We start from the raw sequence: 18,329 nt of genomic DNA, 5'->3' as shown, positions 1-18,329 counted from the left end.
AAATCTTTTCATAGTGCAAGTTGGCCACATCTCCATGGCAATCATCTCTGAGAGAAACTGCCAACTTAATACTTGTGCATTCCAGATTGACAGTTTCTGGTCAAAGCTTATGAAACAGGAAGAAGGGAGACATCAGCCTAGTTATTTCTATGAGGTGTGTCTGTCTGGCCAGGTCACCAACACAATGTTTTTTTTTTTTCTCAAGTACTGCTCTCTTTTAAGTCACAACTTGTCCTGATGCAACTGGTTCCAAGTTTCAGTCAGAGCACAAAAGGTTGTTCCTCAAAATTTGAATTAAAGGCCAGACAATGAAGATGACTTTACAGTGTACTTCTAAAGCAAGGGTGCTTAAAAAAGCAGTAGAGCAGGGGAAACACGTGGGAAAAGAGACAAAAGCCTGCCACCACTAACCTTACGGACTTCACTGTACAACCCTAGGGGCGTATTCACAGGGTTATCTAATGCAGGTATCTCTATTTACATATGCCACATGAATATCCAAATATACTAAAGGGAATGAAGGGATCCAGCTATGATCCTTTACACATGGATACCAGGAGAGTCAGTGGGCAGTCCTCACAGTGAGGTTTAAGTAAAAAGATCTGCACCTCCTCTTCATGGGGCAAGACCTTACCCAGTGCCCCTTACTGTGACAAAACCTGAACTCATCTTCAGGGCGCGGTCCCCTTTGCCCAGAGCCTCGCGGTCTTACTTGACTGGCCAGGCCCCATTGCCAAAATCATAACTAAGTATCATTAACAAATCTTATCGCGATTTTGTGGGAAAAAAATACTGGTCACTGGTTAACAAGTCTTAGCCATCCAACTTATGAACTGGGAAAATCATCAAGGTATGATGGAAATCTGGATTGGTCTACTCCAGCTTACCAACAACATTAAGGTCAGAAAATGGAGATGAGAAAAAACAAGACAAGCGAGAACAGAAAGCAAGGAAAGAGAAAAAGGAAATATTAGCAAGAGAATGAAACTAAACATGAGAAATAAAGAGGAGCAGGAATGTGAAACTAGAGAAAGGCAGTATAGCTTTACAAGAGGCAGCAAGAACTGGGAAACAGCTACAGAGGATAGTGATAACTGAGGGAAAGGAGGGAAAATAAAACGTAAAGAGTGTGCAAGAAGAGCATATGCATTCAAAATAAAAAACAGAAAATTAAGTTATAGGAAGAGAAAAAGGAGGAAAGTCAGTTCAGACCAACACTAGGGTGTCACTTGACATGCATGAAAACATCTCTGTCCCGGTCCTATCTTTTCATAGTCACAAGGCTGCCCACAGAAGAATCTTGCCTCTGTTACAAGCCTGTCTACTTGCAGCAGTATTCACAAGAATTCTGGTCGAAGATCACACACTTGAGAACCGATCACTGTACATACATTTTACATACGTCTGAAATTTTCTTTTGGAAAAACGTATACTCACCACCACTGGCATACTCCATCACCAGGTACAGCGTTTTCTCCGTCTCAATCACCTCAAAAAGTTTGACTACAAGAAACATAATGTAACACAGGAATTATACACAGAGAATCTCAGGAATTGTCTTTATTATGGAAATCAATCTCCACCCAGACCAATGTTACTAAAATGAGGGTAGAAGGAGAACCAAAACGTGGGTGTAGGTAAAGAAACAGCGAGGGTATCAGGAAAGCCATTCATATTGATGATCTTCTACTTTCACTACAGGGACTGCATTAACGTTGTTGACATCTAATCTGAGGCACCCAAACAGTTGGCAGTGTGCTTGAAACCAGTATTCCCTTTGAACTTAGCCCCGAAGAAAACCTGCCTAGTACTAAGGCAATATAAAACGTGGTTGTTGCAATTTTGCAGGTCTCTTTTCTCAAACATAAACAAGCATTAGCAGCACCAGGGTCACGGACAAGGAATAATTTCCCACAGAGATATTACACAAACTGTTAGCACGACTACCGGATGAACCGCCATCACAAGGAATGTCAGATCAGTAAGCCTCCAGAATTTGAGTATGTGTCTAATCAGGGAGGAGTCCAGACTTCATAATCAATCTTGCTTCCACTCACATTGGAACTTGATGGTTTGTTTTCATGCTAATTCATGTTCTAGATCAGAAATTGATTAGCTTTACACAAAGAGGACATGGGCATAACATTGATTAAGTGCAGTACCCTAAACACGGTTAGCAGATAAGATAGTAACAACTCGGAAATAAAATATTGGTGTTGGAGACTCGAAAAGCCTTGAAATCCTCAGAGGAAACAGTCTGCGCAGTCTGCAGCAGTGGTTCCCAAACATTTTAGAATCATGCACCACTTTTTAGAATGGCAAACTTTCACAACCCACCTACATTTAATGGACATGAGGAGGGGCGCTTTTTAAAAAGTAACTAAAGCATTGTGTGGTGGTGTATTGTCATTTACAGACACCACATTTTCCAATGAAATGGCCAATAACTTTGCACAGACATACCGTTTTACTGATAACACAATGAAGCACTCATATGATAACATGTTGAAATCGGGGTGCTGTGAATATTTATCATTTGTGCATCACCAAGAGTCGTGATTTGTTTTGATCCTAATAAAGTCTCTCTGTCTAGCACACTTTGGAATTACGAAAAATGTGCTTCATTTTTGCCTTCCTACCAGGCAAATGCTTATTATAAACGACATAATTCAGCCTTTCCTTTCACAATTCCTGTATTCCAGCAAGATTCTCACTTAATTCACTTTAAAAACTCCTTTCGCTTTGCAGTCAGAGAAAGAGAAGTAAACACCAGTCACATGTTAAAAGAATAGGCAGCCTGTCAGAACACATGGCCTGACATCTGATCTCTGGCTTTGAAGCACCAACAAATGTGATAGGATAGACACATAATTTAAAGGCATCTTTTTTTATTGCTCAAGACTTTCCCAACCCACTAAAAATCAGAGTGAGAGCCACCAGTGGGACATGACCCACAGACTGGGAAACACTGTTCTATAGGACTGAAAAGCAACTTCTACACCTTAGCTTCCTTTAGTTACAGTAATGTGAAAAAGAAAGTACCCTTCTGAAGGTGGTGTGCAGCGGGGGTTATCTGCTTGTGAAGGGATGAACAAGTGCTCAGTGGATGTTAGCTGCTCACAGAGGGTTGTGGGTACAGCCTGGCAGGAGTCCAAGCTCTGCGCCAATGCACACAGCCAAATCCTGTGTGCAGGAGGGGTTGGGCCCCCATTGTGGAAAGGCTAGGCCCTGTGGCCAACCCCCACTGTACATGGCCAAAGGCTGTGCACAGTGGTGGCTGGCTATTTCACAAATGGATGGAGTGGCCAGGCCCGATCAATAATCCCCAGTGTGCATGTGCAGGTTAAAGTGAAGTCATGGTTAGCTTTGTTGGCACACCTCAACACGTGTGAAAAGAAAGTCTCCTTAAAAAACAATTATGGGGTGTGCTGTAAACCATAACTTGTAAATTTCAGTGGTATTTCGGTTTTCATTCGTAACCATAATTACACTGTGATTTGTTAGGTAAATTTCTGAACTGATTTAAACATACATTAAGATACATACATACACATACATACATACATACATGTATGACCTACTAGGGGTCACCAGTAGGTAGTTATAGTTAGGTCATTCGCAGTTTGGGTGCATGCAGGAGGGTTGGCCAGTGGGCCTGGCCTTAGACCAGGCCCTGCGGCCTATCCCCGCTGTGCCTGGACAACGGTTGTGCACAGCACTGGTTATATTTACGTCTGTGTGTGCTACAAAAACCCATAGAGATTCACTGGAAAAAGCAAACGTTACAAGGACGCTATAGTTAGGTTCTGAATTTCCTCGCACAATACCATGGAAATTCAGCAGTTATAGTTATGTTTAACTCAAGTAACTATAACTTGCTCCCTAAGGTAACCATAACTTGTGCCTTTGCTATGCTCAGCAAATGAGTCCACATTTACATAATTGATGACACCATCTACGGCATCACTGATATTATTACTGCAACATTTGCAATAAAATTATTGATGAGAAAAATGTACATGGGTGGGTGCAAGTTATAGTTACCTTAGGTCGCGGGTTATAGTTACTTGAGTTAACTATAACTGCTGAATTTCTATAGTTTTGTGCAAAGAAATCAGAACCTAACTGTAACGTCCCTGTAACCTTTGTTTTTTTTTCAGTGAAGATATATATGTGTATATATATGAAAAACCCAAAGGTTGCAGGGACATTATAGTTAGGTTCTAAATTTACACGCACAAAAGCAGAGAAATTCGGCTGTTATAGTTAAGAGTTATTTCAAGTAACTAACTCACGCCCTAAGGTAACTATAACTTGCTCCCCTACTATGCAAAGTTTTCTTATCAAGAATTTCATTGCAAATGTTTCAGTGATAATGTCAATGATGCCATAGATGATGTCATGAATGATATAATATGTGGGGTAATTAGCTGAGCACTGCGAGGGTTATAGTTACCTAAGGGCACGAGTTATAGTTACTTGAAATAACTCTAGCTACAACTGCTGAATTTCTATGGTTTTGTGTGTGTAAATTAATGACCTAACTATAATGTGCCTGTAACCTTTGTTTTTTTCTGTGAATTTCTCTGTTTTTTCATGCAGCCGTGTGCGGCAGGCTTTGGCCCTAAGCCTGCCTCCAACACCGTGCCACCCAGGGCCTCTAGGTCATCTCTGCAAGCCCCCAGGACCTGGCCCACCTGGGGAATAAATGAAAAACATGCACACAAGACTGTGCTTGCTTTTTTCCCATTTTTGCCACAGATATCTAGATCCTCTGCGGTTTCACTGCAAATTTGTAAAAACAACATTTGTTTTGTCCCTCCTGGTGTCTCTTTTAATAATCTTTTAGCCAAGGTATTTCTTTACATTAAGAAACTCTGACAGGGATCCAGGAACGCAAATCATCACGGTAGGAGACTTAAATTGTAAGATTTCTAACCTAGGACTTGCATCCTTTTGGGATGAAGAAAAGGAGGAAGCATTTGGATTACCTCCCTGTATTTTTCCTCAGGCTTGATAAGCTTGGGAAGCTTTTGCTTGAGTATCTGAGAGAGAATGATTGTACTGTTGCTAATGACAGACTCCCATCTGATTCCTCAGCCCATTGTACTAAAAAATCACCCGGGGTGCTTCAATCTTGGACTATGTGGTAACAAACTATCAGTCCTTCTCCCTGCTAAAGGATATACTAGTATTACAGACTACCCTTAGAGATCATAATGTTTTGGTAGTATCTCTTGACTTGGAGGCGCAACTTACTGATTCATGAAGTTTAGCAGGGCAGCACCCTCAGCTGAATGTTAAAAATGGAAGAACATATTGGTCCCTAAGTAGTTTTAAGGGGCTTAAAGGTAACCTAGAAGGTACCCTGAATGGTATTGGTAGCTGGATAGGAAACGTAACGGAGAGTTTTACTATTTTTATGCAACTGGTTGCTTCGATCCCTCGTCAGAAGCCCCAGAATAAACATATAAAAAAAAAAAACCGCTACCTTTTACTATTAAATAGAGGAATTAATGCTCTTATCTGTAAACAGCTTTGGGATTATAGATCTGTGAGGCAATCCCAGCTAGACATCTTAAAAAGAAGGAGAAGGAGGTTAAGAGCGTGCCTAAAAAAGGATGCCACAAATAGATTCTGGGTTGCAGTAAGAGAAGCAGCCTCTTCCGGCCACACTAGGCAGTATTGGTCCCTGATTGCAGAGGGGTGCGGTACAAGAAGCAGGCCCATTCCAATATCTATCAGCAAATTAAGCTGGTCGACTTTTCTATCTGACCTCTATGCTTCTAATGGGACTACAGTGGAGTTTCCTCAAACCAGTCTCGATTCCTCATATTTATATCCCACTCTAAAAGAAATTGAGGCAGCTATAAGAGGAATGAGCTGCTCAGCCGCAATGGGACCGGATGAAATCCCAATACTGATAATAAAACAAGATATATCCTCCTGGTGTAGGATTTTATTCCCGGTGTATCAACATTGCTACGAAGCCAGGAATGTCCCTCAATCCTGGAAGAGTAGTGTCATTGTCCCTTTGTATAAAAAAGGGGATTTAAGTTACCCTAAGAATTACCGCCAGATTGCACTTTTGGATGAGGTCGGAAAAATCTTCACCAAATTCTTACTGTCACAGATTATTGATTAGGCAGAAAGGTGTAAAATTATCCCCCTAGAGCAGTCTGGCTTCAGAGGAAATCATGGCACAATCGACAATATTTCTGTTTTGCAAGTAATTAATGAAAAATATGTTTCTCTGCGGCAGGGAAGTGATCTATGCAGCCTTTATAGATTTCTGTACAGCATTCGATAAGGTAGATTGTGTCCTGTTATGGAAGAAGCTCCTAAGATTAGGGATGCCTGGCATTCTCTTTGACCTCGTGGTAGTCCTTCACTCCTCCACCTGGTGCAGACTCTTGCTAGGGGGTGAATAAGGTCTATCTCATGTCATTTCAACCAAAAACGGCTTAAAACAAGGATGTATGTTGGCTCCATTGTTATTTTCCCTGTATGTTTCAGATTTACCTGCACATTTAACTCAATGTGAGGGCTTTGCCCCTAAATTACGAGGTAGATCGCTATGCTGTCTACTTTATGCAGATGACATAATAATTTTAGATCGCACCCCAAAGGGCTTTAATAACCGATTACAAGCCCTCGAACAATACACTGAAGCTCACTTTTTAAAGATAAATTGCTCAAAAAGCAAAATTCTGTGTTTTCACAGGAATAAAAGATTCAAGTACAGCAACTTTTGCTGGTCTTTGGGAGCTCAACCCCTCAAAAGAGTAACCTACTACACATTTTTGGGTAAAATTGTCTGTGGGAACCTTAAAGATTGAGAACATATTGAGCACAACCAATGGAAGGCCAATCTCAAGCTAACGGTCTGAACGCCTTATATAGGGCAACAGGCAGAAGGCATTTTAAACATCTCTCAGAGGTTTATCGGGCGAAGATAACTCCATCTCTATTGTATGGTATAGAGCTTATTGCGGTATCAAAGTGGATCTTTCTCGATAAACTTGAGGGACGTGTCTTAAGGAATATTTTAACTGTAAATTCCGCCTTTTCAGTACCATTATTAAGACTTGAGTTGGACCTGTGCAGGTCTTTTATTCAAGGCCTGGCTGCGGTAATTCATTGGATGTATAATCTAACGACTCTTTGTGGTCTCTGCTAAAAAATAAAAAATATTAGCTGGTCATAAAGTAAAATATACCATCTGCAGGAATTTTTTATATGCCATGGATCATCTACAATTAGATCCGTCTGCAATTTTTACTCTCTCTCCAGCACAGCTTAAATCCGCACTTAGGAAAGCAACTTGGGCGGTGAGTGTCTGCCAGGACAGCCAGGCCTGGGCACACAGGCAGAGTTTTCATATAATATCAAATTCTTTAAGACCAAGGGTCACACAGCCCTACCTTATCTGGAACTTGCCTCATGGGGTGAGAAGATTCTGGCTCCTGCTGCGGCAGGGGCAGCTCCCCCTAAACAATTTACAAGCAAAATGGCTTGGCTCCTCTGTTATTTGTAAACTATGCCATAACGGGGTCCAAGATTTTAAACATGTTGTTTTAATCTGCCCGGCCCTATTGCCGCAGGTGGCGGCGCACTATTTGTCTTACTTTTTCTTTAAGTACTGCTTCTAATCTATTACAAGCCTTACTCATTCCCCCTAATGAAATGTTTTGTGCTAGAGTTTTAACTTGTATTAGCTTAATCAACTTGTTTATCAAAGTTTAATTTGTTTACTATTATTATGTTTCTTCTAATACAATTATATATTATTTTATGTGGATCTCCGCTGGAGTTCCATAACATAATAAACTTGACTTGACTTGACCCAGGACCAGGTCTAAAGGGTCTGGCTATGTCGACCCTGTCCCTTTTTCTTTATTTTTCACTTTATTTTTTGTGACTCAGATGAGTCAGTGTACCAAAATGTCTGCCAACACTTCCTGGCTGAAGTGTTGGGAGCCAATTATATATCAGCACGGGGATGTCAGATCCGCAGAGACTGCGTGTCCCTAGATATACTAATTATTTTTCCTTTATTAACTTCAGAACTACTGAACGGATTTACACCAAATCACAAAGGCATACTTTCTGGATCAATAGCTACCTGTCTGGCAAATGTGGTCTCATTCCATGCAGCAGTTTGGGCTGTAATCGTGTCTGAAAATGTCTATGGAAATTGCAAGGGGAAAAGCATTTCAGGACCCCCTTTTTCTTGGCCCCTATTAGACAGATCACCCCAAAACTTTCAAGACAGCAGCTGATGGCATACTAGTTTTTAAATGTTTTTGAAGAATCATCAAACAGCGCGAAAGTTATTGGCAAAACAAAAAATGTTTTTGTGTGGGAAACTAGGCCCTAACTATAACTACCTACTGGTGACTGCCAGTTGGTAATATATAAAAGCTAGTTTTGGTGCACCCTTACTGCTTCCAAATTATTTAAAAATATAATTAGAATCAGGTGATGTTAAAGGAATGCATATGATAACTTGGAAAACAGCAAAGGCTACCATTTTCTTAGAAATTAGAACCTTTGTTAGTCTGGAGCACTCACATATGTGTTGCCACATCATGATCCGGTCAAATGATATTATGAAAGTCTTTGAGAAAGAATTTTTGCTTCTCAGTCGTGAAAGTGACCTAATGCCATTTCCAAACAATATGAAGTCAATGATTTCACAGCGTGAACAACTATTTACAAAAAAAGAAAGTTCTGCACCATTGGCAATCCACCCAGGAGATGCAGTTTTAGAAAATTCTCCTGACAGTATTATGCTCCCAGACATCACAAAGAACCCCTGTGTAACATTAAGAAAAGAATGACCAAGTACAGCATTTATGGCAGGCTAGCCTGGAGAAACCCCCTTCTCTATAAAAAGATAATTGCTGCACAGCTTTGTTTTGCAAAGGACAGGTAAGACCCTATTGTAGTCGATTGGCTACAATGCCATACAATATGTTTGGTGAAAACCGAACATTCAGTTAACCTCATAAGAACCTCATATCAAACATCAAGCATGTTGGTGTAGGGGTAATGATTTGGTCCTGCTTTGTATTTGTAGGACATGGAAGCCTCACAATCAAGTCCACCCTAAAACTGTGTCTATAGCAGCACGTTGTAAAGGAACATGTGAGAATAGATGTCCAACAGCTAAAGCTTAGCTAAAAGTGTACCACACAGAACAACAATCCAAACACCACCAAGTATATCTACGAGTGAATAGGTGAAATAAACAAGTCAGGATTTGGAAATGACCAAGTCAAACTCCAGACTTCAAAACAAAGATACGCTGTTGTGAGACCTAAGGAGAACTATGCATAAACAAATGCCCTCAAACATCTCCAACCTTAAGCAGTTTTGTAAGGAGGAGTGGGACAGAATTCCTCCAAGTCAATTTTCAAAGACTGATGTACTGTAACTGTTAATTGTCACATGAGGTTTGATTTATCTGCTGTTAGGACTTTACAAGGAACAGACAATGGTCAAATATGTCACAATATGTAAACGCACAGAGGGAGTACTTTCTTTTTCACACCCCTGTATATGCAATGTAGAAGGCTATTACCACAAATATGTGTTTTGCTTGATGTCCCTCTAAGCCATGTGTAAGTAAAGAGCAGGTATTTTTATTCTAAGTATGGCAGTATATGTGCAAGAAAGGAATATGGTCATCACAATAGGCAGGTCGCTCAAACAAAACACTAACTCCCCTCACCGCCCGGCACTACCAACCCATGCAATATGTTCAGGAGGCAGTGAAAAAAAGTTACTTACCTTTGGTAATGCTCATTCTGGTGGATGATTCCATCTAAATACAGATTCCACACCACCTAAATTCTCCCAGGAGCCAGAGTGGATCTAAAAACACATTTCAACAATGGTATCTGTGCACCGTAAGTGGTGCCACTATGTTACGCAGTATCCTTGCCTCGCCTCCGGAAGTGATGGAGCAGATTTATATGTAGATGCCAAACATCCATGCCTCTGCCAATTTACTTTAAGGAATTCTGCGCCCCTAGACCCAGTGCATCAGTAACGGATTGCAAATGTCATTGTACAGACTCTAATATGGAATCTCATAAAAAGCTAGAGATCCCATTAATAGTGGGATGAGGAGTGTGAATGGTGAAGGAATCTGAGATTAGCTTGAATTTCTACAAGATTAAGCTTTACTGAAGGTAAGAAACTTGTTCTTGCATCTGTGGATTGCAGAGTTCTCAGCTTCTAATTAGATATCAAAGCAGCATCTCCCAAAAAGTGGAGGGTCCGAGGAGTGGACTTCACATAGCCAAATCTTGCAGAACTGAGTGGGCAACAAGGTCCTCTCTGTGAATCAAGGCCGGAAATGTCTGGTGAAGATATGGACAGATGCCCATGAAGCCTCCAAGGAAGTGCCCGGCATTTAACACCCCTGGCTAAGACCATAGAGATGGCCTTAGCTCTAGCAGAATGAACTCCGGGGGCTCCTTCTTAGCGGAGGCATGGCACATTTTATGCAGAGAATAATCCACATGGATAAGGTCAGTTTCTGGACTGCCTTCTTCTTCACACCAGAACCTCCCACAAAAAGTTGGTCATTCTCTCAATGCTCCTTAGTCGGTTCGATGTAAAAGTTAAGGGCTCTCTCTGGGTTCAATTGATGAAGCCTCTACTCCTCTTCAATGGGATATGGCAGACAGAAAAAAGCAGGGAGCATGACAGACTGGCCCACAGGGAAGGGCAACACCAAATTTCACACAGAGGAAGCCTAGGTCCTATGCACCAACTCATCCGGAAAGATGTCATACAGTGGTTGTACTGACAGCGCCCGCAGCTCACTGACACAGTACGATGAAGTAATTATGTGGAAGGCAACCATAAAAGGTCTGAAGTCTCAATGAACAGCTGTGAATAGGCTTGAAACGTGCATGTTAAAAAAGTTAGAACCAAGTTAAGGTCACAGTAAAGGGTAAGCGGGGGGGCACAAAAGTGCAAACCCTACAAAAAAGCACTATAACTGGTAACTTGAACAGGGAGAACTGATCTGGCAAATGTAGAATGGCTAAAGAGAGGACAAATAATCTTTAATGGAGCCCAAAACAAAGCCTTGCTAGGCCTAAGACAGGACAAGTAGAAGTACATCAGAAAGTTTGTCCTGCAATAGGTTGACCCAAATTTCACAACACCCAGATCTGGGACTGGAGGTGAATGTTTGACAATGTTCAGCATTCCGCCATCATCTTATTTGGTTGTATTTTTGCCCTAAGTGGGAAGGGTATGCCAGACGTGGGTCCTGTGCTTGCTATGTCACCGGTTTCAAGGTAACCTGGCTGATGAGGAGTGATACCATGAATCCGGTCCCAGGATGCTTGTTTTCCGGTCCAGGAAGGACCTGGCCTAGCAGTTCCGGCTGGACTGTTCCCTTTGGGAGCAGGGTCAAGGCTGATTTGCATATGACTGGGTCCAAACTGGAATGGCGTAGAGAGCAAACTAACGATGGATTAAACCCAGATCTGTGACTGGGGGTGAATGTTTGACAATGTTCAGTATTCCGTCCATCATCTTATTGTGTTGCATTTTCACCCAAATTTCCTTGCACCAGGCCACAAACTTTGCCCAAAGTGCAAGTTAAATCTGCTTCATTGACAGACAACATGTTGCCACCTATGCATGTTGTGAAAAATCAGATTAAGAATCCTGCCCTGTTGCTGAGACATCAAGTCTTGTCACAGTGGTAGACAGAGAGGAGGACTAAGCAGCTTGGAGTCCCACACTCTCCAAGCCCTGTTTAGGGCTATGAGGATGATCTGAGCGTGATTTCTCCAGACCCACTACAGAACTCAGGGAATAAACGGCACAGATAGGAACGTGTACTGGAGGCTACAGTCCCAGAAGGCAGAACACATTACCTAGAAAGCCTTGAGGCAGAGGCTGTAGAATGCAAAAGGCTCAACTGGGTGCTTTCTTGACAGTACCACAAGACCTACCCATGGCACGCCCTTGTGGGCGAAGATGACTTGAACTGATTCTGGATGCAGATGCCACTTATAGGTGGAAAGATGGTGTCTAGTAAGCCCATACACCCTGACACATGGGTCCTGCCAGATGGTTCGCAGTCAGTGGGTAGTTCGAACCATCACCACAGTTATAGAACTCCCTGGTACAGCACCCACAACTTCACACAGCCCTCCATGTTGCATTACCACCTGGGGATCGTCTTGTTCATCAGAACTTGCACAGGGCTGCCTTTGATAGAAAGCAGAAAACCCTTGAGAACTAGATAGATGACATGCAGCTCCAGTAAGCTAGTGTGGTGCCTCTGCTTGATCAGAGGCTGCAGGCCTCTAATGTTCACATTGTTCAGGAGACCCTCCTAGCCCAGAGCTGATGCATCCATAGGCATTGTGAAGTCTGGATGGGTTAGGGAAAACGGCCTGCCACACATCAAGTTGGAGTCCATTATCCACCACTAAAGAACTCAAGCCACCTCGTCTGATGCACAGATGTTGTCCATTAGGCACCAGAAGAATCTGCAAGGTCAAGAAAATAAGAAACGTCCGAATTGTCGAGCCAGAACCCTGGACCAAGCCTGAAAAACGGGATCACATCCTGAATGTCAGATTCTCTGCAGGGGTGGAAAGTATTTGAATGCCACATGACCGGAAGTGCCCCTTTAATTGGAATAATGTGCACCAGCTGGAGGTGGAATTTCAGTTTGTTGATGGGACACCCAAAGGGAAGACAATAGCAAAATGGTTTGTTGCAGGTGGTCCCTCAAGTGACTGTGATGAGCTTGCCTTCAACAGCCAGTTGTTGAGGTAGGGAACGATGTGCACTACTGAACAGAGAAGCTGGGCCGTGACCGTTGCCATCACCTTTGTGAAGGCCTGAAGCAGTGAACTGAAAAAGTTCCTTCCTCATGACAAATCAGAGGAAATGCCTGTGGAGCTGCAGGACTTGAAAGTACATGTCCTGCAAACCCAAGGAAAAAAGCGCAATCCAGTCCCAGAGTCTGGCTGAAGGTTAGCATCTGGAATTTGTCCTTCCTTAGGAAAGTGTTCAGGAACCAAAGATCTAAATCGACCTGACCCCACCATCCTTCATAGGCCCCAGAAAAGAGTGGAAATAGCACCCCTCGCATCTCTCCTTCTCAGACACCCTCTTGATTGCCCCTCGGGCAGCAATAACTGAATTTGTAAGGCAAGAATGAAGGCATGTTCTGCTGAAGACTGGATGGAAACAGGAGGAACTGGTCCAGGGGACAAAAAGAGAAGTGTGTAGCCTTGATGGACAGCCAGCAGGACAGAGTAGTCCAAGGTAATTGCACACCATTTAGACAGATAAAATCATATTTTCCCATACACTGGTGGTGAGTGACTCTTAGGGGAAATCAGAGCTGTTTGGCAGAGAAAGGAAGACAAGGACTGTCCGTGCTGTTTTTGACCCCTTCTTCTGCCACCACCATGCCCCAAGGACCCCCTTAATTGGCTGGGCAATTATTGTAATGGCTGCCTTTGACGATAGTCTCCACAACGTTCCAAACTACATTTGATTTGGTTCATCTCCCCAGCACACCATTTAATTCTTAGGTGAACAAGTACTGCATTAGGTCATATCACCATGTTATAAACGGGGGCATAAGTAATCACCAGTCTGCAATGATTTTCAAATATTTAGCTAAATTGATTTATTCCATGTTATTTATGATTACTATCTGTGGGAAATATGTAACTTTGTGTTGCACCATTGCATTTCGGTGCAAGTTACTGGTGAGCCCAATTGTGCCACGTAACAGCGTCCAGGAGCAATTGTTTACAGAACCAGTCTGGCACCTATGGGAATTCAAAAGTTAAGGTTACAGTTGAAGTACCCACCAGAAACATCTGTGCCTGAAATTCAGCCACAGCCACCTTGCCAAGCTAAGACTCCGACCAAACACCTTACTCAGGTCATGTGTCCCAGATCTAGCTCTGAACAAAACATCCAAGCTTCTCTGGAAGAAGATTCTCACTAATGATCTCTGGTGGTCAAATAGTTCCAAAGCAAGGAGGCTTCAAAAGGTCAGCAGGGATGCAAAAGATTACCTTATCAAGCATACATGATGTGACTAACGCTGTGTCATCCCACATTTCCTTACACAGCCAACCACCTCTCAAAAAATCTACCAGTCCTAAGTGTACATGGCAAGTCAACTGTAAGGTTTCTTTTGCAGGGATACTACTCGAGGTAAGGTATAAGCTCCTCCTCTCCCTGTGCCCACTCAATCTTCATCCTCTATTTGGAGGTGGGAAGTACATGCAGTGGCAACAGAAGAGTCAGCACTACGACAGTACTAGTTAGAGCCCTGTTTGGAGATAAACACGATGTAACAGCAGAAGTAGGCTATCATTGAGTTACATAACCACAAATATTTGACTGTGACGCTGCTCTCTTTCAACCCTTCGTTTTCCAGAAGGTTCATTACCCTCATACTTCCATTCCTTACCAATGTTAGGGTGATTCAGTCCTTTCATGATCCGAACTTCTCGAAAGAGCTGAAGAAAAAAAAAAAAAAGATATTTTACTGGCCAATTCTGTGCAAAGACATATCTATCCATCCTCTAGCAAAATCAGAAACAAACAGGCAGGTTTTCCTATACATGACTATAAGTGAGTAGAAGGACCAGTTGGCCACGCTTCACCTGTCAGGTGCCAGCAGACGTGTTTAGAACTCTTGACAGCCCACACTGCCATTCCATGGACTCTGGGCAGTGATGAAATGTTCCCAAGTCCATTCAGAGCGGTCTAGCCCTCTGAATGCAGCACATGCACTTATTGTTAAACACACATTTTGTTAACATTTTAATAGTTTATAAGTTGATCCCACTCCTTGATATTACAGAACACCCTCAGCAAGGTGGTCAGTGGAGTTGTCAGGGTGAGACTCACCTATCAAGCTGCGAAAAAGAAGATGACATGTGCAAAGTGGTTTCAAATAGAAGAGAAGCCCTACACAGATCGTGTACTGACAGCATCTGGGCATTAGGAAACCCCACTCTAGCACGACACATCTTTGCATAAGCTTGCCACCTCTCTACCACTGACTGCAGACCCTACACTACCCACCACTAGAACTGTTCAGTAGTCCCTCGTTTTCAGGTCATAACATATGTCTCCCAAGACTCTACGTCTACCCACTCATTCTACTGCCAAGTAAAAACACACAAATTTCCTTTTATAAATATTCTTAATTAGATGTAATGGAAAACCATATTCATAAAGAAGTCAAATTATAAAACAACAACCCCACATTTTCTATTCAAGCCACTTTCAGAAGAGGGACTGCAGGGCATCAGGTGAGAACGTGGGTGAGACATTACAAGAAGTGGACAAAAAAGGTACATCTAACAACGTCCCCAAAAATTGAAAATAAATGCAAACAAAACCTAATTTAAAATCTTATGGGTACCGGCGCAAACTAGTACAGATTGCAGTGGTGCAAACCATTCCATATTGTATTCATGCTTGCGAAATTAATTTGTAATCTACACTCATCACGTACGCAGCAGTGAGGAAAATAAAATCTAGACAGAAGTCTTTTCCACAACATTTAGCACACATTATGACATACAGGCAAAATGCACAGGCCTGTGAGCCTTACTATAAACGTTTCAGATTAATATTGTGAACTTGCTTCACAGTCTTTGAACCCAACTACTTGAAAACACAAATTTAAAAGAGAAACAAGGCGAAAGGGGATAAACAAATTATATCATCAGAAACTAGTCACCCTTAAACCCCAGCTTTGAATCCCAGTAGAAGAATATCACTCCTCGTGTCTAACAAAACCTAATGGAAATACACAGAAGAGGCTTCTATCAGAAGGTCAAAGATAGAACACAATGGAAAACAAATCTGATAACCTCAGCCAATCTATGGATATTTGAAATATGCTCTAAGAAATACCCTAATAATTCCTCAACCAATTCCAAGTAGTATTGTATAGAACAATTCACCTTTTTTGGATTAGCTAGAGCTAGTATCTGGGATGACAGAAAGACCAGTATTGCACATTTACCATATCCCTTTGACGTACCAACCGAATAGGCATCTTTTGAACCCTTCAATTCCCCCGACAGAAAACGATCAGCCAAAAGCAGCAGAGCCTCTTTGCTCGCGGTGATGGCTCCTTACACTGCAAACGTTCTCAATGACTCAGCTGTCAATGGGGTTCTCCTATCGGGATCAAACATGCATTAAGCTTATCTCTCCTGAGGGGTTGGCGGGTGGGGGGCAAAATGGTACCAGATGTGTTATTAGACATCAGACCAATTTTAAATCTCCATTTGCTAACCGAAGCACAGGTGAGGAAATTAACGGTTGTATGCCAGAATAATGTACACTGGAATACAGTCTGTCAGAAATATTTTGTCCTAAATATCGCTTACAAAAATATTGTGGAATTAGATTTTCTACTACTAACTTCAACTGGGTGATACTTTTGTAGAAAATATGAGTTCTAAATATTTATGCCAGAAGATATTCTAACAAGGACACTCTCATAGTTCACCAAAATTAACAAGAGTACTCCAGAATCACCTGGAGGAAAGTGGCATTATTTATGATGGCCTGTCAGGTTTCCGACCCTCAAGAGGTACCAAGACTGTAATCACAGAGGAGGATCCACTGACATCTATGGATGATGAGGACCACAGCGGTCCTAATCCTCCTCGACTCCTTAGCAGCCTGCTATGCCACTAACCACCCCATTCTGATAAGAAACGCTAAGAAATGTACTGGACTCACAGTCATCACCTTATACTGAATGTAATCATTGCTCACAACCCAATATTGGAAGGTTATGATAGGCCTGTTGAAAATGCTAGGTCATTTCAGAGTTCATCATCATAATCTCTCCTGTGTAACATTTACTTACAAGTTCCCATTAGCTCAAATAATGGGATTAAAGATCCTCAAGCACTTAGATGACACAATATTGTATCTGATGGAAATGAAAGCAGGTAGTCGAGGAAGAGTTATAAGGTATTTGGCTCAATTGTACAATGCATGAGAGAAAACTACGTGTGAGCGAATTCAACGAGTTCGGATATCCTGGCCGTTGGAGGTTAACTTGTACTCAAAAAAGTGGCCAGCATCCATTGAGACAACTCAGGTCACATTCAAGAACTTCAGAAATTTGGGCATTTACTTAATTCAGATTTTCCAGTTGCTCCCCATGTTAATACTTTGGTCAGCAAAAGTAATGCGAAATAGGATACCTAAGGTTTCCAATATAACTTTCATTTCAAAGAGCTTAAGCCAAGGTGCAAAATAAAAAACAATCAATTCCCACCTAACAAACAATATTAAACAAATGTCATTTCTGTTTGAACTCACGCCAACTACTTGGTCAGACATACACACGTTTACACACTGAAAGACCGGCTCAGTCTCTCATTTTCACCTCCCCATAAAGAGGCATGGCGAGAGTTAAGGGCACATTATTAAGGCATAGTGGGAAACTTAGGGCCAGATGTAGCAAAGGGTTTTACCCATTTTGTGTCTATGGGAAAATGTGTTCGTACATATGGCCCTAAGAGAAGGTAGTAACTTAACTTTTGCATTTTGATGTCTTTTTAGGTTTTGTGATGCAGTCACTGTAAATCCACTTTAGGGTTGCAAATGTATATTTGCGTGTGTCTGTCTGTGTTTGGGCTAGGGTGGTTTTCAGCACATTTGCAGATTTGATCCAGGAAGAGGAATGAGGCCGCTCCATGTCACCCCACTCTACCCTCAGCCCTTTGGAGAAGCGGGTGAGAGAAAGTGGTGCGGAAAGCAACAGGGTGGAGGCTAATGGTGCATCAAAGGCACTTGAGACTGGGTGCAGGGAAGAATATATATATATATATATATTTTTTTAAGTGGGAGGGTGAACTGAGAAAGCAATGAATGTGGCGGGGATTGTGAGGAGTGGAAGAGTTGAGGGAGTGACAGAATGGAAGGGGTGCCACTGTTTAGGGGAGAAGGAGCAGCACACAAGGAAAAGAGAGCTAGAAAACACGTGCACTCTCATAAAGTGCTTAAAGAAAATGTTGCTCCCTGAATGGGAGCAGCAGAAGGATACAATGTATCTAATCAAAAGAAGCTGAGCTCCACAGCAGGGACATATGAAAGAAGAGGAAGGGAAGTTTCCAAATAAGAGCCAAGCAAATTAGATTGACAAGCAGGCCAACCAATGTTAAGTAGCGGGCTGGCTCTAGGTCCATTGTAAGTTTTCTCTATGGTTCACAGGATGTCTTTCACAGACAGACAGTAAAAAGCGGCAAGACCTAAAACACAGAAGCCGAAGA

The 18,329-nt window shown here is 42.1% G+C and overlaps 1 protein-coding gene across 2 annotated transcripts in view; it reads right to left on the bottom strand.

Moving 5' to 3' along the window:
• Positions 1-18,329, bottom strand: part of MARK4 (microtubule affinity regulating kinase 4) — a 691,585-nt gene that overhangs the window by 310,671 nt on the left and 362,585 nt on the right. For both annotated transcript variants that reach the window (XM_069207758.1, XM_069207757.1), the window contains exons 4-5: positions 14,486-14,534; positions 1,438-1,503 (exon numbers count right to left, since the gene is read on the bottom strand). In XM_069207758.1, the coding sequence (XP_069063859.1) occupies positions 1,438-1,503; positions 14,486-14,534 (115 nt within the window). The remainder of the gene's footprint in view (positions 1-1,437; positions 1,504-14,485; positions 14,535-18,329) is intronic.

This window comes from Pleurodeles waltl, chromosome 9 (genome assembly GCF_031143425.1).
Source record: "Pleurodeles waltl isolate 20211129_DDA chromosome 9, aPleWal1.hap1.20221129, whole genome shotgun sequence".
NCBI lineage: Eukaryota > Metazoa > Chordata > Amphibia > Caudata > Salamandridae > Pleurodeles > Pleurodeles waltl.
The sequence above is the reverse complement of the archived record's forward strand: the minus strand, read 5'-3'. Positions and strand labels throughout refer to the sequence as shown.